The sequence below is a fragment of the Entelurus aequoreus genome, linkage group LG06 (assembly GCF_033978785.1).
Source record: "Entelurus aequoreus isolate RoL-2023_Sb linkage group LG06, RoL_Eaeq_v1.1, whole genome shotgun sequence".
Classification (NCBI taxonomy): Eukaryota; Metazoa; Chordata; class Actinopteri; order Syngnathiformes; family Syngnathidae; genus Entelurus; species Entelurus aequoreus.
This window is the reverse complement of record NC_084736.1, coordinates 46,147,541-46,175,536: the sequence shown is the minus strand read 5'-3', so window position 1 is coordinate 46,175,536 and position 27,996 is coordinate 46,147,541. Positions and strand designations below refer to the sequence as shown.

Genomic DNA, 27,996 nt, shown 5'->3' with positions numbered 1-27,996 from the left:
GAGAGAGAGAGACCGGGCCGGTGTAACTCAGCCAGGCGAGGAAGAGAGAGAGAGACCGGGCCGGTGTAAAACAGCCAGGCAAGGAAGAGAGAGAGAGACCGGGCCGGTGTAAAACAGCCAGGCAAGGAAGCCGGGGAGCCGAACAATGGTGATGTGAACCGCCATAATCTTGTATCGGTAGGATTTTCTCTATCTTCCATTTGATTTGGCGCTGTCCTGTCACTGTGTGTACTTGAACGCATCATCTCGCATTTGAGGCTTGTTTAGACCAGTGAGCTTTCCATTCGAAAAAAAGAGGATTATTGTTGTAGAGTACTGATATTTCTTCGTAATAATGGTAACATTGTTGTGTTATTATCATATTTTAATTATTATTTATTTATTTATTTATTTATTTATTATTATATTTTTGTCTTTCACGTGTCTACCATAGTGCCAGTAGCATAGCAGGTGCCATGAAATCATACAGCTGTGTATTGTAGCTCTTATTTATAGCGCTTACTCTATTTATGAGAAGCCCTTTGACAATGCAGGTGATGGGGGATTCCTTTTGGACAATACCTGACTCTCACTGCATCAGCATTCACGTCCCCATGACAACCCTTTTGTCTCCTGTGGATAGACTTGAAGGAGGAGTGCCCTCGAATGCACTGTCAGTGATCATCTCCTCACATTCACACTGCTGATATGAAAGCTAGTAATGTTTGTAATAGTCTGATCTCATACGTACAGAAAAAAGTAGGGCGTCCCAGTTTGTGTGTAGGCAAACTCGTCTACTTGAGGACCATTAAAGGAGTGACTATTTGGCAAATAAATGCACCACAGACTGTTCAGGTGTTCTGACCAGTTGTGCGCACATGCGTATAACAAGGAAATCTATTTAAAAGTTCTAATAGTGTGGATTTCACCTGGCTATGCCACCATCTAACTCAGTGATTCTCAAACTGTGGTAGTGGTACGCGGGTACAGTATTTTATTTCCCTATATGTACAGTTTCACTGGTCAAACTGTGTGTAATGTTACTACGGCCAAAAATATTAAATACACTTGTTAAATAAAACCTATACCTTGTTTTGATTAATACTTAGGCCTATTGCGCTACTGTATTTTTATGTCAGTCATTATGGTGGTACTTGGAGAGCCAAGTGTTTTCTGAAAAAAAAAAGTTTGAGAACCACTGATGTAACTAATGTCAAAGTTAGTAACGCTATATGCGACATCATCATTATCAGCATCTTCACATAACCTATGCCTTGTTTTGATGAATGCTTAGGCCTATTGTGCTACTGTATTTTTATGTCAGTCATTATGGTGGTACTTGGAGAGCCAAGTGTTTTCTGAAAAAAAAAAAGTTTGAGAACCATTGATGCAACTAATGTCAAAGTCAATAACGCTATATGCGACATCATCATTTTCAGCATCTTCACATGAACACCATAACCCAGTGGTTCTTAACCTTGTTGGAGGTACCAAACCCCACCAGTTTCATATGCGCATTCACCAACGGATTCTGGTAAATATGTTGTCCTGGTGCTTTTAGATCTGTCTGCTGCTTTCGACATCGTCGACCACGCCACCTTAATCACTCGTCTTGAGAACTGTGTGGGCATTAAGGGCGCCGCCCTCAACTGGTTCCGGTCGTACATAACTGACAGGAGTTTTTGTGTAAAAATAGACAGTTTTATGTCTTCCACAGCTCCTTTGCCACATGGGGTTCCCCAGGGCTCAATCCTTGCCCCAATCTTATTTGCGCTTTACCTTCTCCCCCTTGGTTCTATTTTTAGGGAGTACGATATTGCATTTCATTTTTATGCCGATGATTGCCAGATTTATTTTCCCATGGCACAAAATAACACGGTTCAACGTCTTATTGACTGCCTGCACGACATCAAAGCCTGGCTTTCAGCTAACTTCCTGAGCCTAAATGAAGACAAAACAGAAGTTATGTTGTTCGGTCCAAGTCGCTCTCCCTCCGCCAATGTTGACCTCGGCACTCTGACCCCGTATCTCAGCGACTGTGTCACAAACCTGGGGGTAAAGTTCGACTCAGATTTTAAATTCGAAAAACAAATCAGCAGCGTCGTACAAAAAAGCTTTTATCAATTACGCCAAATAGCGAAAGTGAAACCCCTTCTATCAGGACATGATCTCGAGAGATTAATCCACGCCTTTATCTCGACTCGTTTAGACTACTGCAATGCCCTGTATGTAGGCATTAGCCAGGCCTCCCTCGCCCGCCTGCAGCTCGTGCAGAACTCTGCTGCTCGTCTGCTAACACAGACCCGCAGACGTGAGCACATCACCCCTATATTAGCGTCCCTTCACTGGCTCCCTGTGCGTTACAGAATCAATTTTAAACTCCTTTTATTTGTTTTTAAATGTCTAAACAACCTCGCGCAAACATATCTCTCCGACCTCCTTCAGCCTTACTGCCCCACCCGATCCCTAAGATCAGCCGATCAGCTGCTACTGACGGTCCCGGACACAAGGCTAAAGCTTAGAGGTGACAGAGCTTTCGCCGCTGCTGCTCCCAAGCTCTGGAACGACCTACCTCTTAGTGTTAGACAAGCCTCCTCTCTTCCTGTTTTTAAATCTCTCTTAAAAACATACTTTTATTCCATGGCTTTTAACACTGAGTGATACCCATCCTGCAATGGCGCCTCATAATACACCTGCTGTGAACCTGTTTTTATGTTTTTATGTTTTTATATTTTATTTATTTATTTTTTATCGTGTTCTGTTTGTGTTGTGTTGTGTTTGCTCGGTTCTCGTATTATTTTTAACCTGCCCATTGTACAGCACTTTGGCTACCCCTGTGGTAAATTTTAAATGTGCTTTATAAATAAAGTTGATTTGATTTGATTTGATTTACCGAACCCTTCTTTAGTGAAAAATAAAATGTTTTTTTTTTTCAAATTCAAGAAAAAGTTATGTTTTTTTACTGGTGCACAAAATGAACTGTGCATGAACATCACCTTGTTCAAAGAACAAAACCAACACAGTGCATGAACTCACAACAAATTACACACCTTACACACATTACCATGAATTGATTAACGTGAACCCCGACTTAAACAAGTTGAAAAACTTATTCGGGTCTTACCATTTAGTGGTCAATTGTACGGAATATGTACTGTACTGTGTAAACTGTACTGTTTCATATAATGTATTCTCTTCCTTTGCAATCTACTAGTAAAAGTTTCAATCGATCAATCAAACAACCTGCAAATCAGATGGAAAATTAGAGGGAACATTGTTTGGGGGTATCCATAATACGCCGATAGTGAGAAGTTTTTATTTATACGATAAGTCGGACGTGTCTTTACCTCCGTGGCGGAGGCTCCGCCGAACCCCTGAGGCCGACTCACCGAACCCCTAGGGTTTGATGATCGAACACAGGTTAAGAACCACTACCATAACCTAATAAAATTGTAAAATTACACAAGTTTATTTGGAAATCCCTCATTTCATCCCCCCAACATTAGACCTGTGGAAAGCCATGACACCAAAGAACATGTCACGGTAGGTCACTGCAAGACAAAAACAAAACAGGAAATGGAACAAAAATAAAAGCGCTAGCCAGGAAGAAACACTTAACACGCAGATTATGACATAACATAGGGCTGGGGGATATGGACGAAAAACTATATCTCGATATATTTTTGCCTAAACTTGATATTTGATGTATATCTCGATATATTTTCCGGTGAAAGTATACATATAAAGATATTAATTTTTGAGCGAGATTCATTGAAATTGAAGTGAATGACAACTGTTCTGTAAACAGTCAGTGGCACTTTTATTAACCCAGTTAGTCAAGATGGCTATTAACAACACAGAAAATAAACTGTTTAAGTAGCACAGAATTACATAACATAAATAAAATAGATATTTCTACTTAAATAAATAACATAGCTGTGCAAATAATACAAACTGTATCAAACTCAGATAAAAAATTAATTTGCAGGCAGGCACTTTTTAATTCCCAGTCGACGATGTAATGGACTGTCACACACGTACGCCAAGTAAGTGACTTGTCTTAATTGTGCGGCTATGATCTTCCTCACTTCGGCACACATTTTTGGCAGCATTTCTCGTGCAAAATCGAGAACAGTTTTGATTTGGGCTTTCATGGTAAACAACTCAAATGAATGTTTTATCCAGAGGCATACATTTGTCCAAATGTGGCCAAGTAGACGCATTGTGGGTTTCCTGGACGTCGTCTACATCGCTAAAAGAAAAATCTAAAGAAGAGAATCCCTCTGCCATCTTCCACTAGTTTTTTTAATATATAAATCGCCCGCTTGAATAGTCTCTCTTCTTTTCTCCGACTCTCTCATCTTCATTTGGGATGTCTGTTGGGATTTCCCTTCCTGGTTCCATGACCCGCCCTATCTTGCCTCTGATTGGCCTGTCCCTAATATTTTGCCATGATCTCAACCAATCGTGACTCATCATAGTAAACAACCAACCAATCATGGATGTTCTTATACGCGCAAGCACATCTTGGAAGGAGTAAGGGGAGGGGTTTAGTAGCCCATGAGAGGGAGTGGCGAGCGGGGGAGAACAAGGAACACAACAAATAAGCGGTGTTTGGTCATTTTAACGTGAAATAAATTAGAGAGATATTATGATATTTTCTTAATTCATATCTTGTTTAAAAATATATCGATATATCTTCCAAACTCGACATATAGCTAAGTCCTAACATAACATATATGGTAAATTATAACTGTTTTCATGTTGATTTGTAGGTTTGAGGCCGTTTTTCCTGAAAGAAGAACAAGTTAGGTCAGAAGGTCATTGTGTCATCGCCTGGGGACATATTGACAAAATAATTGCAAGCCATACAAACCTTGGGCTGTTATTTGAGCTATGATCAATGTATTTTGCTATGTATTGATTTTTGACCTTACTGTATGTTACTAGTTCAATTTGACACAAACTAATCATCTTTCACGCCACTGTCTTTCCATCAAGTTTGGAGACAGCTGATGTTGCAAACTAATTATTATCTTTTTTGTATTGACTTTGCTTTGATCTTCTCTTTAATGGAAAGTTATAATGCTATGAATGCAAGCAACATAAATGGTTAATATAAAATGTTTGTGTGTGTGATGTACATTGCAAGACTTTTTAGATTATAACTTTACATTATTTGAACAATTGACTAATAGTGATCGACTCTAGTGAAGGGAGAAGTCCGGCCCTCCCGGTCCTTAGATTTGTGGAAAATGTGGTCCTTAAAATAATTTAGTTCACTATCCCTGTCCAACAACAATATCTTTGCTTTTTCCTAACCACAAATCATCTTAGTTATATTGTTTTTGATCCGAAACAACATCTTTTGAAAAAATAAGCTCGGGAGAATCCCACTCTGAATGTTCTGAACTCCTTGTACATCAGCATTGATGAGGTCTGCTGCTGCTCAGGTTTTCTTTAGACCGCAAACTAGTTGAGCCTGGAACAACAGGGCTCTACTGGTGAGAAGTCACATGATTGTACTGCATTATAGTATCAATTTTGACCAAATCCTATGTGACCAAATATGTCTCCCTCTCCAAGTAAAAGCTACTGTTAAAGCAGCACTAAGTACCTTTTCAACTTTCATAAAATATGTTCATAACTTTTGGGATGATACATGACCTGAGGGGGTCTGTATCACTTTCCCTGCCACGTAGCAACTTTGATGAGGGTGGAAGGAACTCTGCCATACAAAAAAACCCTAACCTTAACCCCAAAACAAACAAAGAAATTAAAAGTTTTGTCTTAAGAGACAAAAAAAGAAAAACAGAGCTTACCCAGATAAAAGGACAGTCAGGATCAACATTGCCCTGGCTTTCACCTGCTGGTGTGAGTTCTAAGATTAGGAGGAATTTCAGACCAATGCTGCCTTGGCTCTGTTCCTGTTGAATTAGTAAGTGACTTTCGATGCTCAAAACAAAATGCTAATGCTTATGTTAGCTATCAGAAATATGCGTGGTACCAATAAATAGCCACCAGCGTTATAGTTCCGCACTACTTCCTTCGAAAAAAATCTCCCGCCGGTCTTTCTTTGCTTCGGACCTGCATCTGCCTCGATACATTCTTGGTAGTAGCATCATGTGTGTAGCGCAATCCAAGATAATTTTTAGATAATGTCTAAAATTTAACATCAGCATTGCCATTAGAGACGTAATATTTGTGCCAATATAACAGCGGACATCAAGTCAGTTTGACACTATGTGCGCTGGTCCTCATGGGAAACGTGGTTTTCCTCTGGCAAAACAGTACCGCTTTGGTCCACTGGCGCCGCCAAAATCAACCAAAACTGAAAGTTCTTAAGTGGGGCTTTTAAAACTCACGATACTGTATGTACTCTGTCCACAGCCACAGGTCGAGTTGAAGCGGTGCGTGTACAGCCATGGGGAAGGACTACTACAAAACCCTGGGCATCCCCAAGGGCTCCAACGAGGAGGAGATCAAGAAGGCCTATCGCCGCATGGCCCTGCGCTTCCACCCTGACAAGAACACGGAGGCCAACGCAGAGGAGAAGTTCAAGGAGATTGCAGAGGCCTACGAAGTGCTTAGCGACCCGAAGAAGAGGCTGGTCTATGATCAGCTGGGTGAGGAAGGTAAGGCAGGAGTTGTAAGAGTATTGGGGTCAGTGAAGACCTTCTGATGGATTTACACAACATTAGGTACAGTAGCACAATGTAGTGAAATCTACTACAAGAGCTGGATCAAGAATGTTATTTTTACAAAGATAATGCAAGAAAATGCAATAAAGATTTACACCATAAATGATGAAATATCCTAATGTGGTATATTATTTGCTGGTGCCAATCAAAGTTTGTATTGTACAGGATCTTGTTGTGGATCTCATTAAATTGTGCAGATGGCTGCGGCTATCGATTAAGGGTGTGACTCTTTGGGCACCTAATGTTTCGATCCGATTCCTGGGTTCACGATTCGATTCAGAATCTATTTTAATTTCAACACGATTCTTGATTCAAACCGGTTCTATATAAACCTATTCTAATACTTTATATGATTTGGTATGATAATTACAATTAAACTTTTTCAAAACGGGTTACAGGTTAGAAAAGTTCCTTCTATTCGGGATGAATAAGAATCGCGATTTGGATGTGAATCAATTTTTTGTGCACCCCTACTGTCGATTATTTTAATCTATTGATTAGTTTGTTCGATTAATCAAGTAATCGGAAAAAAACACATACCCTTAATATGTATTTTATGGGAAATAGTTGAAATAAACAAAAATGTTTTTGCTTGCCATAACCGTCATTCTTTTTTTCTAACAAATGCACATTATCAACATTGAAATTGCACTTTTAACATCTGCATTAATACAGAAACTCTCTGCTGTTTGTCGCCTCACACATCATGGCCCCCACACACCACCGCTCTCATGTGCGCTCTATTGCAGAGGTCGTGCGGAAATTTTTTCCGCCTATTTAGAGTTCTGAGGCCTCCATGCGGTCCGAAATTTTATACATTTTTATTAGATAGACTCATTAAACGATTAATCAAAGCAACAGATTATGAATCAACGCTTTTTTTAAATCAAATTGACCGATTTAATAATTGCAGCTCAAAGTACTGTACCTAATGTTGTGAGCAGTGAGTGTAGTTGTTTTTGAATTAGCTCATGAACAAACTTAGCATCCAAAATGTGAGTGGATGACTTTTGAGGCTCTCAGCCACTAAGCTTACAGACACATGGCTCAGATAGATGAGATATGAATAGCAGCAACTGCGGGACTTTGCATCTGTGGGTGTTTTGTGTCAAGCTAGGTGTGTGTGTGTTTAGGTGTGTGTGCGTGCGTGCGTGTGTCCCTGGCCTATTTGTGCTATATATGCTGCAATACACACTGTTGTCTCTCTGGACATTATTCTGCATCATTCTGCGTCATTCTGCCTCATAGTGGTGTGGGATTCACATTCTAATTCACAATGTAATATCACAATATTTTGCTTTATACAGCGGTTGTGCAGTCATGATATACAGCAGGAGTCCCCAAACTAAGACCCGCAAGCGTCCACAATCTGGCCCACAAGACATCCCAAATTAGAATTAAATATATAACTTGGTATATATGTGCGTGTGTATATATATATAATATATCATAATCATATTTTTGATGTAGATGCCCATATCTTCTGTACAGATTTACTTTAAAAAAGAAGAGTGTAGGATACTTCTCTTGTTGCATTATTTGTACTTGATTTTATTGTTTTATTATTATTTGTTTGGATATATTTAGGAGCAGGAAGAGAAAATTGTGTAGACAAGACTATGATATATATATATATATATATACACACATACAAAAAAAGATTCATTTATATATGTATATACTGAATATGTACAATATATATGTTATATATATGTATATACTGTATATATGAATGCATTTTTGTTGTGTGTATATGTTTATGTATATATATATTTATATATATATATATATATATATATATATATATATATATATATATATATATATATATATATATATATATATATATATATATATATATATACAGGAGCTAGTGTGACTGTGTGGGGAATTTTACTGTCATATTCCTGTCAGCAGCAAAGCAGGAAGCTTCTAGGAATATGTACAATGTAATTTATTATTTGACATTTTACACACGCTTCTTTACGCTCATGTTTTGCCTATTGGGCAGGACGGCCCTGACAATAACCATAATAACACTTATCAATAATGGTCATGGGTGACCTGGATCCTATCTCAGCTGACTTTATATATATATATATACATACATACACACACATACATAAAAAGATACATTTATATATACTGTATATATAAATGTATTTTTGTTGTATATATATATATATATATATATATATATATATATATATATATATATATATATATATATATATATATATATATATATATATATATATACAACAAAAATACATTCATATATATATACAACAAAAATACATTCATATATATATATATATATATATATATATATATATATATATATATATATATATATATATATATATATATATATATATATATATATATATATATATATATATATATATATATATATACACACTACCGTTCAAAAGTTTGGGGTCACATTGAAATGTCCTTATTTTTGAAGGAAAAGCACTGTACTTTTCAATGAAGATAACTTTAAACTAGTCTTAACTTTAAAGAAATACACTCTATACATTGCTAATGTGGTAAATGACTATTCTAGCTGCAAATGTCTGGTTTTTGTCTGGTTTTTGGTGCAATATCTACATAGGTGTATAGAGGCCCATTTCCAGCAACTATCACTCCAGTGTTCTAATGGTACAATGTGTTTGCTCATTGGCTCAGAAGGCTAATTGATGATTAGAAAACCCTTGTGCAATCATGTTCACACATCTGAAAACAGTTTAGCTCGTTACAGAAGCTACACAACTGACCTTCCTTTGAGCAGATTGAGTTTCTGGAGCATCACATTTGTGGGGTCAATTAAACGCTCAAAATGGCCAGAAAAAGAGAACTTTCATCTGAAACTCGACAGTCTATTCTTGTTCTTAGAAATGAAGGCTATTCCACAAAATTGTTTGGGTGACCCCAAACTTTTGAACGGTAGTGTATATATACATGTATATATGTATATATACAGTATATACAGTATATACAACAAAAATACATTCATATATACAGTATATACATATATATATATGTATATACTATATATGAATGTATTTTTGTTGTATATACTGTATATATACATATATACATATATATATATATATGAATGTATTTTTGTTTTATTTTATATATATATATATATATATATATACATATATATATATATATATATATATATATATATATATATATATATATATATATATATATATATATATATATATATATATATATATATATATATATATATATATATATATATATATATATATGTGTGTGTATGTGTGTGTATATGTATGTATACATGTATATATAGAGTATATATATACAACAAAAATACATTCATATATATATATGTATATATAAAACATATATATTGTATATCCCCACCTTCTACCATCCTAATCACGTCCGTTGTGTCCTTCGGCAAGACACTTCACCCTTGCTCCTGATGGGTGCTGGTTAGCACCTTGCATGGCAGCTCCCGCCATCAGTGTGTGAATGGGTGAATGTGGAAATACTGTCAAAGCGCTTTGAGTACCTTGAAGGTAGAAAAGCGCTTTACAAGTATAACCCATTTATCATTTATTTATACAGTATATACAATATATACATATATATTATTTCTACAGTGTGTACATATATAAATGTATCTTTTTATGTATGTTTGTGTATGTATGTATATATATATAAAGTGTGTGTGTGTGCAGAAAACATCGCACAGGGCGATGTGATGCGTCTAGTGCAGTAGCCTTGGAGTAGTAGTACCTGTAGTTAGTGCATGCTGCATGCCGCTTTTGCTTGCTATGCTGCATGCTGCTTCTGCCTGATACTCATTGCTTTCAGCTAGTGCCGCCGGCTAGCCCTCTGTCTCAGAGGGCGAAAAGAGGAGCCGAGTGCATAAGCCTCCTCAGCCGGTACATAGCCTCTCCATTGTCAAGACTCGTACATGCCTCCTCGTGGCCACACACGGTAACTGGAACCTCGCGGTTCCAGGCTAAGTTGTACGGGATCTCGGAGCAGCAGGGGGCCCCAGAGACGGGGCATGCAGGCCCACCGGTGTGTGGACATGCCCTGGTGCCCAGTCAACCCCTGTCCCAGCTATGGGTAAATAACCCCAGCTATGGGCGAATAGTGAAAACCGCCTCAACGGTGGACCAGGCGGAAGATGGCGGCAGCGGAATGCACCACAACGGCTGGGAAGGCGGATGAAGGCTGCAGCAAAGACGGGTCCCCAGTCGTCTTGGTTTCCATGCCACTGGACCCTGGCCCGCTCAATGCCAAGGACTGTGTGGTGGCTGACCGTGCACCAGTCTCCCCACATTAAAAGATTCCACGCACAGGCGTCCTCCATATAGGACAGTCATACTCTTTCGAGTGACCGCCGATGATATATAAAGTCAGCTGAGATAGAATCCAGGTCACCCATGACCATTATTGATGAGTGTTATTATGGTTATTGTCAGGGCCGTCCTGCCCAATAGGCAAAAGATGAGCGTAAAGAAGCGTGTGTAAAATGTCAAATAATAAATTACATTGTACCTATTCCTAGAAGCTTCCTGCTTCGCTGCTGACAGGAATATGTCAGAAAAATTCCCCACACAGTCACACTAGCTCCTATTGCGCATAGTATTAGTGCTTGTCTTGCAAGGCAGATGTATTGAGTTCAAGTCCTGGTGATGTTGATTTTGAAAAGTTTATAAAACTGTGTTTTATGATGTTAACATTTTCGCACCCCAGTTAATTATTTTTTAATTCATCATTAATGTATTTGTTTTAGTACTAAAATGCATTAGATCAAATTATAGTTGGATTTAAAAAGTATGAAAAATATTTCACATTAATAAAAAGTGCGATTATTTTGATTGGGGAGGTAGGACCTCCAAATAAAATTGTGCTTAGGGTCTCAATTTAGCCTGTGGCCCTGGGTATTCTTATATGAATTATTAGAGATTACTGGTATTAATGATAAATCTCAGTAAAACTCTTGACTGGTTATTATTACTCTTTCAAACTATCATAAAACTGTGATCGATAACCACAATTTGATGAACTCATAGACTGGTGATACTATCGTGCTGATCGCTAGCTAGCTGCTAAGGCGCTGATCGCTAGCGAGCAGCTGGCACAGCTGATCACTAGCTTGTAGTTGATGCCGGTAATTGCTAGGTAGCAGCTAGTGCCGCTAATCGCTAGCTGGCTTGAACGCTAACATCAAAACAAGTGACTTATAGATAGTGTGGTAAATATGAAAATGTATATTGTATATCTGTGTTTTTTTTATTTTTTTTATTTAACCTTCATGTATTATTTATTTTTATTGTATTTATTTATTTATTTTAATTAAAGCTTGGTATAAAGATTTCAGCGTGGGTATGAGCAGCCCACTTTGTGAGCACATTCAACACCATAAGAATACCGATAATCGTGATAAATCTGGTCACAAAATAACCGTGATATAAAATGTTCATATCACTACAAGAGGTATCAACATCTTCTTTGCAGGTTTAAAGACAGGAGGCAGCAGCTCTTCGGGTGCTCCTGGTACCTCAACACACCACTACACCTTCCATGGAGACCCCCATGCCACCTTCGCCTCCTTCTTTGGTGGCTCCAACCCCTTCGACATGTTTTTTAGTGCAAACCGCAGCCACGGCCGCGGTAACGGCTTCTCCTTCCACAACGACCACAATAACGACCCCGAGCAGGAAGTGGACATGGAGGAGGATGACTCTTTCGCTCACTTCGGTAGGCACTTCGTCTTTCCTGGAGGGGTGAACAACGGGGAAGGTCGCAGAAGGAAGGGTGGACCCTCGGAGCGCCGGGGGGCAGCTCGAAAACAGCAGGACCCCCCGGTGGTCCACGAGTTGAAGGTCTCGCTGGAAGAGATCTTCCACGGTTGCACGAAACGCATGAAGATCACCCGCCGCAGGCTGAATCCAGATGGAAGGACTTTGAGGGCCGAGGACAAGATTCTCAATATTGTCATCAAGAAAGGCTGGAAGGAAGGGACCAAGATTACCTTCCCCAGGGAAGGAGACCAGACCCCTGAGAACATCCCTGCTGACATTGCCTTTGTGCTTAAAGACAAGGGGCATGTCCACTTCAAGAGAGACGGTTCCAATATAATTTTCACCTGCAAGATTAGTCTCAAAGAGGTGCGTCACCCTTTTTTATCTCCTCACTCATGCATGACATAAATTCACAAGGCCACTTAATAATCCTATTTGGTAAGGAAAAGTCAAACACAAATACAAATAGACAGAGTACATATTGAAAGAGTAAAATAAATCAAATTTTTGGGAGTAATATTAGATGATAAAACAAACTGGACATCCCATATAAATAATATACAAAATAAGGTGGCAAGCAACGTTCCCATTAAGGTGTGCGCCTGTGCAATTGCGCACTGCTCACGCATCCTCTGCGCAACATATTTGAGTGATTGTGCAGAAATATGGGGAAATAACTACAAAAGTACGCTTCATTTACTAACCGTGTTACAGAAAAAGGTCAGAATAATACATAATGTTGGATATAGGGAACAATTCAATGACATGGTGCATATGCAAACAGCTAAAATCATGCACAAAGCCAACTATAACCTGCTACCCAAGGATGTACAACATTTTCTCTCAACAAAAGAGGAAAAATACTTAGGAGAAAATCTAATTTAAAGCATTTGTTCGCACGTACAACACTTAAAACCTTTAGCATATCAGTATGTGGAGTTAAATTATGGAATGGATTAAGTAAAGAAGTCAAACAATGTACTAATATATTTCAGTTTAAGAGGCTGTTCAAACTACAAGTGATTACATAATACAAAGAAGAAGAATTATGATAAACATCATGAATTTATTGAAAATAAGATATGATGCATCTATTTAAGTGAATTATAACACATAATTTATGAGGAGAACTACTGTATTTAGAACAGGAAGTAAACAAATATGTTAGTAATTGCTATGAAGTGAAAAGGGGAGAGAATTAGTTAAACTTTGCTTCTTCCTACTCCTTTTTGTACATGTTGTGAAGAAAAATGAAAATATGTAGAATATATGATGTATTATATCGATACTGTATACATGTTCGAAATACATTTCAACCAACCACTTCATTAGGGACTTGTCCAGGGTGTACCCCGCCTTCCGCCCGAGTGCAGCTGGGATAGGCTCCAGCACCTCCCGCGACCCCGAGAGGGACAAGCGGTAGAAAATGGATGGATTGATGGCACTTCATTGGGTACTCTGCAGATGTGAAAAATAGGGCTGTATTAACCCAATAATGTAAATTAATCTGTCGTCATTATCAATCTGATTAAAATTTGTAATGCAATTAACCGAGATTAAAAATCTCTAAAATGTCTCTGGCAACGCATTTCAGGCAGTTTTTCCAAGTAATCATCGCACATGTGCAATTGAGCAATTGATCTCAGATCCCCTGATGTGGGATCTGAGCCGAGGATGTCGTTGTGGCTTGTGCAGCCCTTTGAGACACTTGTGATTAAGGGCTATATAAATAAACTTTGATGGATTGACTTTGATTCATCGGGTAGTGTCGGGCTGCAGAACCAAACAAGTCAATATGGAAGACAATAAACAGCAAGTTCGCCCTCTCCATGGCAAATTTGAGTATGAAAAAACATGACGGAACAGTTGACCGACATAAAGTATAATTATTTTCACAAAGCACTTCCATCTTATAATAGCACATTAATAACACAAAAGGAGGTCTATATTATTGTGGATAAATGTTTGTTTAGAAAAACAAACATGAACATAATGTTAAAGGTATTTAATAAACAGGTTAGGTGAATACCTGCATATATTCATTTCTTTCTTTAGTCTCCTTGATTAGTCAAAATGAAACATGATTAATATAAAATGAAAATTAATATTTAATCGTGGTGAATCAAAATTAATCAACAGCAACCCTTTGATTAAATTTAATAACAAATATAATGGTTTGACAGCCCTAGTAAAAATATAAAAACATATTAGTTAGGGGTACTGAAAATAATCCATTCACATCCGAATCACGATTCTTAGTTATTACGATTCTAAATCAATTGATCATTTTCAAGAATTTATGTTTTTTAAAGAATAATTTCTTGAAAATATGTTTTTTAGGGCATTTCTCCGCTCATACGTCGAGAGGCAAGAGGAGATTTTTTAACCAGCAATCTGCTTTGAAAAGGTTTTAATATAATGTTATACCAAATAATATATTGCGATAATCGGTTTGAATCGAGAATCACTATAAGGCAGAGAATCAGCCAAGAAAAGTAATTAAAAGTTTTAATGAAATAAAGAAATATATATAATACTAGAATTGCATTTTTATACATTGAATAACATTTTGGAAAAAGATTCAAGATTCAAGATGCTTTATTATTGTCCGATCTTTAACATGTACAAGACACATAAGAACTGAAATTACATTTTCGGCACAGTCCCACTAAGAGCAGACATACGTTACAGGGAGACAAGACAGGACCGCAAACGGATCAGCCACTTACGGCGCTCTTTAAAAAAGGTGGGAATAAGGTGATATTGGGAAAGAGGGGAAGAGTAAAAAATATCAGTCTAAGACTGAGTCCAAGGGAAAAAACCTCATTTAGCATAGCACACATAAACATGTTACATATAATCACAACAACTCGCAACAGAGGGGGGGGGGGGGGGTTGGGGCCCTCGAGGCCGGCCTGCTGCTATAAAGCGCTACTCAGCCGTCCATAACCCCGAAGAGGAATTAAGCGATGATAAGGGGCGTTGTGTGGGGGTGGGGTGTGTGTTTGTATATATGCCCATTGTCTTTGGGTGAAGTGTAATGTTCATGAGCCCAGAGTCGTTCTGCATGCAATACAAGCAAAGTTCGATTCCCAGGTGTCGTTGAAGAGGGGAGGAGTGAGGGAGGTCAAAAGCGTCCATCTTTGAAATTCCTCAGGGGATGATTACAGAACAGCCTGTTCTTGTCTCAAGGCCATTCGAGGGAGTCAAATCGTAGATAAGGATTTTAGTTTTTTCTCGCACAGGCATTACAATGGCTTGCCTGTTCTATTCGTCCATGCTGGCCCTCATGTCCAATCCTTCCTTTACAGCAAGCTTCTCCATGATGTGATCCATCTTGCGATTTAGTTCAGAAATCGCCCGAGACTGTGATCCCACAGCCCGGCCCAAATCCGTCCATTGCGACGAACAGCCTTTGGGCTCCTTGAGTGGCTGCCATCGTCTTACGAATTTTACGATACACCAGAGCAATGTCAAGCCTAATCAGCAGGTGCCCAGCGATCATGGTTCCAAATAGGTAGATGTCTTCCACATCCTCGATGGAAAGGACTGAGAGGCACAAGATTCTCCATTTGTCCCAGGAATCTCTCACGTACCCCGCAGCAATGGTTCCATCAGGGCAGCCAGGCTCCCCAGAACCTCTTTTCCTCGTCAAAAAGATTTTGTCAATAGAGTAGAGAGTCCAGCTAATCAATTCCATGTCTGGTGTTTAGATTTGGAGGACAGCGCAAAGAAAGAGGCTTCAAAAAAAGTTTAGACAAGACAAGACAAAAGAGAGCAAGCCAGGAAAAGACGGGAGGAGAAAAAAATGCGACCGCCCCTCACCAGAGGCAAGACAGATACCAAAAAAGTTACCAAAGTTTAAAAAAAAAATTATGTAATAATATAATGCGCCATAAAAATGAAACTTAAAATGAAACTTTAAATACGCAAACATTGTTTCTGCACATGCACATTAAAGCGGTGGCGAGTGGGTATTGTGATCTGTGTAGCGGTGAACAGTGGAGATTTATTTTTCATGTTAAAAGGGCAATTTCATGTTGATGATGTGCATTTTTCAGGAAAAAAAAGAATAAAAGTAATTCAGGAAAAAAAACAATAAAAGTAATAGCCTGAAAGCAGAAAAAAATCTAACAAACTAATGGGATAGTTTACTGCAGGGGTGTCAAACTGGTTTTCATTGAGGGCCACATGACAGGTATGGCTGCCCATAAAAAGGGCCACTTGTAACCACGAATAATATATGAATTTGCCTCTATGCATTTGGTTTTTGTATGTATTGTTTACTTACACTGTAAATACAAATCTGTAGATTTTACGGTAAAAAACTATTTTTCCCTTTACAGTATTACACTGTAAAACCAACCGTTGATTTAAAAAAAATAGCAGCTCACCTATCAGAATTTTACCATGAAAAAACAGTGGTAGAGTTTTTTTCAACGTACAGTAAAATGCTGTAAAAAAACACCTTAAATTTTTACCGTAAAATCTATTGTCATTTTTACAGTGTACAATTTGATAGATATCTTGCTTTGAAATCATAAGCAGATATTTAGGTATTTATCTGTATTTTCATAAAGGAAATAGTTTAAAATGTATGATAGTATAATATTTGTTGTAATATTGGATAATATTAAAGTTTAAAACGTATGCAATTTCATAGAGTACATATATTTGGTTTTGTCAAAAAGAAAAGAACAAAGATATTTACCGTACTTTTCGGACCGTCGGGCACACCGACTTTAAGGCGCACTGCCTGTTCAGGTGTATTTTCATACAAAAGGCGCACCGGATTATAAGGCGCATTAAAGGGGACATATTATGACAACACTTCCTTGTGGTCTACATAACATGTAATGGTGGTTCTTTGGGTCAAAATGTTGCATAGATTATGTTTTACAGACCATCTTCAAGCCACTTTCTGACCGTCTCTCCAGGATGCGCCGTTTTGTGGGCGGTCTTATTTTATGTGGCTCACCTTCGACAGCATCTTCCCCCGTCATGTTTGTTGTCCTGGTAGTTTTTAGCACTTCCATAGCGAGTCTACTGACAAATATAAGTTCTAACTCTATGCTGCCTTATATTAGAAATGGCAACAGCAGAGGATGAATGCCCCACAACAAGAGGATAGAGAAAAAGAATGATCTTATTGACGTACAGCGTGGACTATAAACTTTTGAGACTTATGCAGATCCCAAACACACAACAGCAGGTACTAATAGGTAAGAAAAGTTGGTTTTGCATAATAGGTTGAAACAAAATGCCAGATAATATGTCTACTAATAGGCGCCATTCTGGGGTCCTCATACACACACATTAATTATACCTGTATGTTGAAGCACAGTACAGCTGACTATGGTAGCCGTAATGCTCCGACAATCCATCAAGCTGTGCGACTTCGTGGCTTACCAAAGTCAGACTAAAACATTTTGACAGATTTTTGAGTGCCGTGTGTAATGTTCTATATTCTCAATGAAACGTCAAAGTTTTGGTCATGCTTCAATTATTCATTCATTTAGTCAGTCAACCTGCAGTCCACACATATTTTTTATGATTGACTGCCATCTTCTGGTTGCACTTATTATTACATCATGTACCAAATAAAATTACTCCGAGGTTAACCAGAATTAAAACATACATTAGGCGCACCGGGTTTCAAGGCACACTGTCGATTTTTGAGAAAATATAAGGATTTTAAGTGCCCCTTGTAGTCCACAACATGTGGTAGTCAGAAAATATAAAGTACTTTATTGGCGCATATTAGATCCAGATCTGGCCTCCGGGCCTTAAGTTTGACACCTGTGCACTGTATTACTAAACTAATCAGTAGCCGCAGTATATCACTAGATATAGAAAATTGAAACTTTAAAGCATCAATAATCTTGTATGCTATGGCCATCAAGTGTACTTTCACATCCCTTCTTTTCACTCAGCCTTGGGGGCATCCTGTCGCACTATTGTGGTAATGGTGGGTCCTTGTGTGAGCCGCCGTGTTACTTCCATTCTGTGTGCTTTGTAAATAGAAGCAAGCAGCTCCATAGAAGGCTGCACGCGCTCGACGTAAACACGCATGGAGACTGCCTCTGCAAGTGTATTTGCAAACACTTTTAGTCAAAGATAGACTGGAGTGTGACGGTTGTCTGCAATTACTCTGACTGGCACATTTAATTAGCTGCCGCCCACAAGGCGAATGAGTGCCGCACGACTCAGACTTCTTAGTCTGTGAACTACACACATTTGAATGTCTCTAATAGGGCTCCCACTCACAGGTTTGCAATGGCTAAGTGGCAGATGTTCTCCAAGATGTCAGAGCTGTTATTAGGACTCCAGTCAAACCGATTGTATGCAGTTTTCTTAGAAAAAGTTCAGACTCACCTTATGTTCTGGAAACATAATAGAGTGTGTCGTCTATTATGTGCATTATCATAAAATCTGCACAAAAATTATGATTATACTGCACAGCCAAAGACTTCAGACTTAAGAGTGATGCGGCTCAATTAGGGATTGCGGAGAGAAATGTTGGGTCGAAGGAGGTTGGTGGAATATTAGGGGAATATTAGGGAAGTAGGTCATGGGATTCAATATGTAGGGATAGGCGATATGGCCTAAAATCTGTATCACGATATATATTGCATCCTCCCGCAATAACGATATACTGTATACCGTATCACGATATATATAATTAAGTATATAAATTATATTGAACCATTTCAAAACAGGTTACAAATGCCCCTAATTTGGCTCCTGACGTAACATATTGCGTAATAGCTAGTTATATTGTTTTCTCAAAACTATTATTAATCTACTTGATAATTTGCGGTTAATAGCTGATTATTTCTGTTATAATATGATTCTATATACGCTACTGTTAAAATGTAAGAAGTGCTAATTCTTCTGTTTTTTGATACTTTACATTAGTTTTGGATAGTAATATGAATTTGGGTATCGATCTAATACCAAGTAGTTACAGAGGCAGTGTTGGTCACACCAATGCTGATTCTGATGCTTTTCAAGATTATTAGATGATAAACTTTAGCCTCTAAAAAATAACAGCAAGACAATGAAGATTGTCACTTTTTGCTATCAGGGGCCACTTTGACCTTTAATACAACTGAATGATATGGTTCCATCCTAACCACTGTTGTGCTGGTAGAGATCGCTCTTCTCTGCATCTTAACAGAGGTCTATTTGCCAGACAATACCGCATTGCTAACAAAGGGATTTTCAATCAAACCGCTACTCGTGTGTTGGCAAAGGTGTCAACCTTTGCATCGTGACAGCTGTTCTGTACCACAAAAAAGCAGAACATTTGTATCATGATAACAAAATGGCAAATTTTGACAGCGAAAAGACGGATGGATCGTTCGAAAGGGGAAAGCAGGAAGACATCTAGGTCAAGATTGAAAAAACATCTCTGAGCAGAGGATGTGGTCTGCGACACCACCTGCTTTATATCCCACATTCACTGCTGTCCTTTCAACACTTTAGCCTCTAACAAATAACAGGACATAGTCACTTTTTGTTTCAGGTGCCACCTTGACCATTAATACAACTGAATAGAATGTTAACGAGGGTGATTCCATCCTAACAACTGTTGTTGTGCTGGCAGAGGTCTCTCTTCTCTGCATCTTAACAGAAGTCATTTTGCCACACAAAACTGCAATGCTAACCAGGGGGATTCTATCCTGGTAAAGGTGTTGCTAACAGCTGTTTTGCACCACAATACAGAAAAAACATTCTTGTCTTGGCACACTCCCCTTCTGAAGAGAATGATTAGTTTGGCATACTAGATCTGACCAGTCTATGTCTGTGTGCTTGAACTGTAAAAGCCTGCTCGGATGAGAGGCGAAAGTTCTTCCAAGACAAACTGAACAGTCCAGTTGCGATGACCTGGATGAATGAAAATATCCATAGGCCTACTTCTAACATTATCGTCTTCACTGTGGCCTCAGTCAGTCGCAGTTAGAGAGCTGAGAGCAGGGGTCCCCAAACTTATTTGACCCGGGGGCCGCATTAGGTTAAAAAAATTTGGCCAGGGCCTGGCTATATATATATATTTTTATATATATATATATATAAAATATATAATCTGTCTCATTGCAGATTAAACAAACTGCCTTTTCCTTACACTGAACAAAAAAAAGTTGCATGTCCACTGATGTTTAAAAACTCTACATTTAAAACTCTACATTTAAAACTCTACTTTTACGATTTCGCAATTTTTTTTTCCTCGTGCACTAATTGACTGAGCGTGATGACGTCACGTTATTGATGGGAAAATGCATTTTTAAACAATATGATTTGCCTGAGCGGCTAGGAAACCCCAAGAGTAACACGCGGTAGAAAATGGATTGATGGATGGGCTAAAAAGGACAGATTAAAAGAAAATAAATACATTTAAAAAAAAATTATTTTTGAGGGGTTTTTTACTCGGGACTACCCGTGGGCCGGATTTTGGACGGTGACGGGCCGTGTCTGGCCCGCGGGTCGTAGTTTGGGGACCCCTGGCTTAGCGTGAGTGAGACAGTGACTACATTCCCATGCACTAAAATTGTCTGATTTCTCAAATGGTTTGCTTTTTTGTATTTTCACACCTACATGTGAAGTCCCAGTGTCCATGCACTCTCTTTAATGTGACTATTGGTCATACGCCATGTGCCTCCCGTACACCCGGGGGCTTATTTCCTTTTAGCGCAGACAAGACATTTGCGGCTCCTCACAAGTCAACAGCCCAGTTCTCGTTGAATCTGATGTCCGCTGTAATATTGGCACAGGTTACAAATATTACGTCTCTAATGGCTATGCTGATGTCTAATGGAAGACACCATCAAGAAATGATTTTAGATTGTGCCACGAACATGACACTATACCAAAACGGTCTGAGGATAGTGGATGCGGGTGCGCAGCAAAGACTGGTGGGAGGGAGTTGTTTTGAAGGAATCTTTAAAGGGAGAATGGAAAGAAAACTTTTAAATGTCCGGAAGTTCAATCAATAAGATCTGTGGATTGATGGAATAAGTTTTAAGTCCGAAGAAAAAGACAGTTTGTGCACCAATATGGCTTCAGATGACGGTTGCTATCGTTGTGTACAAGTTTGCCAGATGGGCGGAATACAGAGTTATAGCTAATCAGTTTGGAAAACACAAATGCAGCGTAGAGAGGTTTTTGTCAGCCTTCTTCTTTGCCTTGTAATATTCCTGGTTCTCTTCCATCTCATTTGTATTTGTTTGGGAGTCCGAATGAAGCCGGTGTTCTGGCAAATTTCTTAGTTACTTTCTTAAATAAGTCTCAGTTTCTTGTTTTTCGCCCATCAATGCACTTCAAAAATATTCAATTTCTTTCATTTATGAGGCGAATAAAGAGTCTCCTTTTCATTCCAATTGTTACCTATGTATTTATTGAACGGGATCCACTTCCGGGCTGTATTCGCATACGCGATACGAAGGGTTCCCTCCGGCACCCACACCCACTCGAGAGATCTGGTTTTCAATCGCATAATCTCGGTGTTAGTCCGATTTTTAAAAAGCCAAACACTATCAGATTAAGGTGTTTCCATGGGTTGCAGGATGCTTTTTTGAGCTGAATTATTTGAGAAAGCAGACTAATTCAGTGCATGGAAACATAGTCTCTGTTCTCATCAGTGTGATTGACAAGGGCAGAAACACACCTTGCAGAGTGAGACCGCAGTGCGTTTCAAATTTATAGTGTCATCACGTGTCATTGGTTGTGACAGTCTCTGCGTCAGTGAATGGAAGTGTTCGTAAAAGGAAAATGAGCCTGAAGTAAACGTCACAGACTAAAAGTAGTGCTGGCTGATGTCATTGCTTGGAAAGTCAGACAGTACTACGAGGACCCAGCTGCTCTGCCATTCACCCTCTGCCCTGTAAACAAGTTTGACCCAGTTGGTAAAAATTTCTACCAGACCAGACAAGAAAATCCCCAAAGACTAACACAACATTGTGTGTGTTTGTGTGTAATTACATGAGTGACTGAACTTTGAGCTTGAGCAGATGTCGGTACATCAACTTCTACATCATGCATGTATGGTTGATGGGTGTCAGAAAAATTGTAGTATACTTCAACTTCTGGTATGGCTTTTATCATTTATTCTAAAGTAGATAGATAAATGGATGGATGGATGGATAGATAGATAGATAGATAGTACTTTATTGATTCCTTCAGGAGAGTTCCCTCACGAAAATTTAAATTCCAGCAGCAGTGACTTGAGATCGAATTTAAAAAGTAAAAAGTATTGAGGGGCCATAAAAATGCTAACTTGCAGTAGCTATGACAATAATTTATCAATTAGGTCATTAAAACCCAAACTGTACACAACACAACAGAGTAGTACACAGTATTTAGTACATGTACTCCAACATACTTTGACTTGAATAGAAAAAGTTTGATTATATTATTTAAAGGGATAGATTCTCAAAAGTGGTTAATTATGGGCAATTAGTCACGCCAGTGTCGCTGCAAAGTTCAGCCAGTCATGCTCAAATTTGACAGACATGTGCTTGTCAGTCCCCTCAGAGAGGTGATTTGGCTAAAACCCCTAAAAAAATGTTGTACAATATTTTGAGCTGTGTGAAAAATTTTAAATTAGTTCAACCAATGGTGTCAAATGTTCGAATCTAATACCAGTGCCAACGTGTAGTGTATTTGTCATAAAAAATAATAGAACAGAAAATACAGTAGGGGAGCAAGTTTGCTGTTTTTTTAGTCAGGACAGAACAAATTGCTTTTCAATATTTTTATGAAAAAATGTCCATTGTTTGCGGCTACGGGTAGGCTGCTGAATGATAGAACATGTCTTTAATAGTTATTTCCTCTGATTTGGTCTCCGATTTCGGTTGGCAGGCAGGATTGTGTCGATCTCGGAGCGGCGCTCAAATGCGAACGTCAACTGTCTAATCCAAATGTATGTTTGTTTCTTGTGTAGATGAAGCAGGGACAGCAGCGTGTAACAATTTACTTGGAATGTAACGTTAAACAGTCTTAATGATAACCACGGTCAAACCCCCAAAGGTTAGTGTTACAGTTTTAGATTAAAATGATCGAAAAACCATAAATGATAACTGCACTTTGATGAACTCACGGACTGACCAGTGCCATCTCGCTAACCTAAATGCTAACATGAAACCAGGAGATATTAACGTCTTTCCCCATTAAGAAACAACTTACCCCAATCTAAACTTATACAAACACATTACTGTCTGAGCTACTAAGATATTAAATCCTGCACATTGAAGATACGAGCTGTGCTCTCTTAGAACACAGGTACCGTTGTATACTCGGAGGGAATCGAGATAGAGGGGTTTTCACGATGCGTTCAAGGATCAACGAACAAAGTGAGATGCCACAACGCTTGCCAGAAATGATAAAGATTTGATTTTTTGTCCATGTTTCGTTTAAATAAATATTAAATTGCTATTCAAACAATAAAAACCGAGCCATCAAAACAGATAAAATACTAAGACTAAAAGACTATCAGTGAAGCATAAGAAACACAAAATATGCAAAATACTGGCTTTTCTAACATTCTTTATTTATATTAGTTGTTTAAAAAAACATTGGTCAAAAGACTTTGGTGTGTGTGTATAAGTACTTTTTGAGCACATTCAACAATACTGCGAGAGTCATAAAAACTATTGTCATTTTGGTCAGGACAAACGTGATACAAAATGTTCATGGTTACATCCCTCCAATATAATAACTCCTTATTGGGCAAGCATGTTTGTTTCTTGTGTGAACAAAGCAGGAACAACAACGTGTAATAATATGTTCATCCTTTATTGCTCAAACAAGACAACACCGTTACTTCAACCGGAAATGCTCGTATCTCAAAGAATGCTTGCAACTCAAAGCTTGTGACACAGCTCGCATCTCAAATTACTTGTAAGTTAAAGGACTTGTAAGTTAAGTTAAGTTTATTTTTGGGAGTTGCAGGCACTTTCTATTTTTATTTGTACCTTTTATAATATAGTACTAATCATTGCACAATTACATTTAAATCGCCTATTCTTAAAACTACCTTTTCTTACTTTAGCCTTTTTTGTATGCCTGTTGTTGTGTAACAGTTGCATAGGAAGTCCTTATATGGAAAACATTATTCGGGATAGTCAGTCAGTGATTTGTCGTTTTATTTATCTAAAATATTTGTTAACATGATGAGGGATTCCAACCATGTTTATCGCAATACTTTCACTGGATTCTAGGGGTGTAACGATATCTGAATCTCACGGTACGATATTATCACGGTATTAAAGCTATGGTACGATATAATTGTGGTATGTCCAAAAAAGAAAAAAAGACTTAAAAATGCCATGGTGCGTAAAATGAAGTGGCGGCAATGTTTAGGATAAACACACTTACTGTAATTGAACACAAACATATTGCTAAAATTGTCTAAGTTTTGGTGAGCGGTGCTTGTAGTGTGACCCCAAGGATGCGGAAATAGCAGACAGCGTGCAGGTAAAAGTATATTTATTGGCAGCAGGGAGATGCTCAGGAAGCTGACAATGATCCAGCACAGAAGGGGGGACCCAGGTGGAACTAAATAGAGCTAATTATGAGGTGTGCTGGCAGGACATGGAACAGAAAGTAAAGGTGCTTCAAAACACAGAGACCAAACAGGAAATATGGACAAAACAAGAGCACCAGGACAGGAAGTTATTCAAAAACACAGGAAGTAGAAACTAGAAATAAGAACGCTGAACAGGAATTAAAACGGCAAAGACGGGAAAACCCAAACACGACCAAATTGTCACTAGCAAGCCTGACAAAAATGCTGTAATCCTATTTCTTACTACAAAAAAGTATTTTTAAGTGCAAAAAATAGTGCGGAAACATCCACAGTGTCTCTCAACATTTACTTTCTGAGAATAGTTGTCCTCTACAGTAGACATTCTTAATATCAGTTTGGAAAAATGCAGTTTCTCAGAAAAGTTCACTCACATTTTAACAATGTAACTACCTCACAAATTGTCGTTTAGCTTCACTGGTTTCATCTTTTCCGGATGACGGTAGCTTATCAAGTAGAGCTGTGAATATTTGGGCCCACGATTCGATTCTTGGGGGTAACGATTCGATTCAAAATCGATTCTCCAAATAAAGCAACAAGAGAAGTATCCAACACTTCTCTTTTCAGCAGATATGGGCGTCTACATCAACAATATGATGTACCTGACTGGCTGGACAGGACAGATTTAAAACAAAACAAAAAAAATGTAAATCGATTTCAGAAGTCACGTCATGTCATTGCTGGTTTACGAGCAGACGACCATCTTCAGCAGCGCACAATCACAGAGTACTTACAAGCAGACACAGTGTGTAGACAGAAAAGGGAGAACGGACGCATTTTGGCTTAAAAACTAACGATAAAGGTGAAGTTATAACACTGAAACGCCCTCAGGAAGAGATGCTTTAAAACATGGCTAGCTAGCTAGCTAGCGGCTAACGTCCATCCGCCGTCTGCAGTGTTTTAGCGACTTCTAAATCACTAATCTTGGCCTCCATGGCGACAAATAAAGTAAGTTTCTTACAAGTATCATCCCTGCAGGACGAGGAATATCTAAACATGCTTCACTACACACCGTAGCTCACCGGCATCAAAATGTAAACAAACGCCATTGGTGAATCTACACCTGACATCCACTGTAGTGATATGAAGTACAGGCACGTATCTAGTCGATACTACTATGATTACGTCGATATTTTTTGGCATCACAACATCTTCTTTCGCTTTTTTAAAATGTATATTGTGTTTATAAACTCAGGAAATATGTCCATGGACACATGAGGACTTTGAATATGACCAATGTATGATCCTGTAACTACTTGGTGTCGGATTGCTACCTAAATTTGTGGTGTCATCCAAAACTAATGTAAAGTATCAAACAACAGAAGAATAAGTGATTATAACATTTTAACAGAAGTGTTGACAGAATATGTTAAAAGAGAAAGTAAGCAGCAAGTAGATTAATAATTATTTTTTTACCACTTGTCCTTAATAATGTTGACAAAGTAATAGAATGATAAAAGACCCAATATGTTAATGCATACGTCAGCAGACTAATTAGGAGCCTTTGTTTGTTTACTTAGTACTAAAAGACAAGTTGTCTAGTATGTTCACTATTTTATTTATGGACTTAACTGCAATAACAAACATATGTTTAATGTACCCTAAGATTTTTTGTTAAAATAAAGCCAATAATGCAATTTTTTTGTGGTCCCCTTTATTTAGAAAAGTATCGAAATAATTTTACTACCGGTACCGGTACCAAAATATTGGTATCGTTACAACACTACACCCTTATTATCAAGTAGTTCGGTATGCAGTGGGTGCTTCCCTCGGCACGGTGCGCCCTGACCGAGTCTGTTTTGGACTTGGAGCACTCGAGACGAATGCCACGCTTTATTACCTCCGCCACAGAGGTTTTGTTTCCGCCAGGGTTTGTTCGTCTGTTTGCTAGCAACATAACTCAAAAAGTTAGGTACGGATTTTGAAAAAAAAACAGAACACACCTCACTTCCTGCTCCTCCCTCTTTCTCCCCCCTTTGCAGCGCCCCACGAGAGGATTCTGGGAGGTGTAGTATATTTTCAGACCCGCCAAAGCAAAAGTGCCGGAAAAAAAACGACACTCACCAAGTTATTGCGCAGACTTTGAAACAGCAATAGTGCGGTATCTACAATACCGTTGCAGTGGATTCAGCAGGTGTGTGTGTGTGCCTCTCTTCGTTAGCTCTGGCAATGACAACTCTGCTAAAATTAGTCATGGCCTCTCCAATCCTACTAGGGTCCACTCACATATTGACACCAAGACACGTTTTCCACTACAGGTCATGTTTGCCTAGCTCTGTGGACCGACTCACTACTTTATCTCAGCACTTTGACTCATTAGCATCTCAATCTGAAGGTCAACACTATTTCAGTTGATGGAAAAATGAAGTCATCAATATACTCCTGACATGTTCCTCTTCTTTGGCCCTCCGCAGGCGTTGTGCGGCTGCACGGTCAGCATCCCCACGCTGGAGAAGCGCGTCATCTCGCTGCCGTGTCATGACATCATCCGACCCGGAACGGTGAAGCGACTCAGAGGGGAAGGCCTTCCTTTCCCCAAGAACCCGTCGCAGCGCGGGGACCTCATCGTGGAGTTTTCCGTTCGGTTCCCAGACAGGATCCCGCCCCAGTCCAGAGAGATCATCAGACTCCACCTGCCTCCGTCGTAGGAAGAATCACAGACAGAGATGGCGGCGGAAACGTTCTCGGCATTGAGAACACCTCCCTCATGAGTCATGTTGGTGCTCTCAGCGTTCAATGATGGAGGTATACGCGCACCGGACACTTCATTAGGTACACCTGAAAATACTGCCTTTACAAAGATAATGCTTTTTTTCTTTTTTTCTTACTCGTTTAGCTTCACAAGAGTGACAAATGTGTACTGTGTACAAATTCCCTCAAATAGTTGCCTCCACTTTAATAATAAATGGTACGCCAAAAAAAGGCC

At 38.7% G+C, this 27,996-nt stretch overlaps 1 protein-coding gene across 2 annotated transcripts; it reads left to right on the top strand.

Moving 5' to 3' along the window:
- On the top strand, nt 1-27,996 carry dnajb5 (DnaJ heat shock protein family (Hsp40) member B5). Of its 2 annotated transcripts, none has more exons than XM_062049552.1 (4): nt 1-148; nt 6,370-6,614; nt 12,201-12,853; nt 27,485-27,996. In XM_062049552.1, exons 2-4 carry the CDS (start codon nt 6,404-6,406, stop codon nt 27,716-27,718), a joined length of 1,098 nt encoding a protein of 365 aa, XP_061905536.1. In that variant the 5' UTR covers nt 1-148; nt 6,370-6,403; the 3' UTR covers nt 27,719-27,996. The 2 variants fall into 2 exon arrangements, with proteins under 2 accessions (XP_061905536.1, XP_061905535.1); XM_062049551.1 differs by having other exon boundaries at nt 1-177.

Excerpts from the sequence above, each read along its gene's own strand:
- dnajb5 (XM_062049552.1), top strand. The coding sequence starts at position 6,404 with ATGGGGAAGGACTACTACAAAACCCTGGGCATCCCCAAGGGCTCCAAC. Across the intron at positions 6,615-12,200 it reads TGATCAGCTGGGTGAGGAAG|GTTTAAAGACAGGAGGCAGC; the intron begins GTAAGGCAGGAG and ends TCTTCTTTGCAG. Across the intron at positions 12,854-27,484 it reads GCAAGATTAGTCTCAAAGAG|GCGTTGTGCGGCTGCACGGT; the intron begins GTGCGTCACCCT and ends GGCCCTCCGCAG.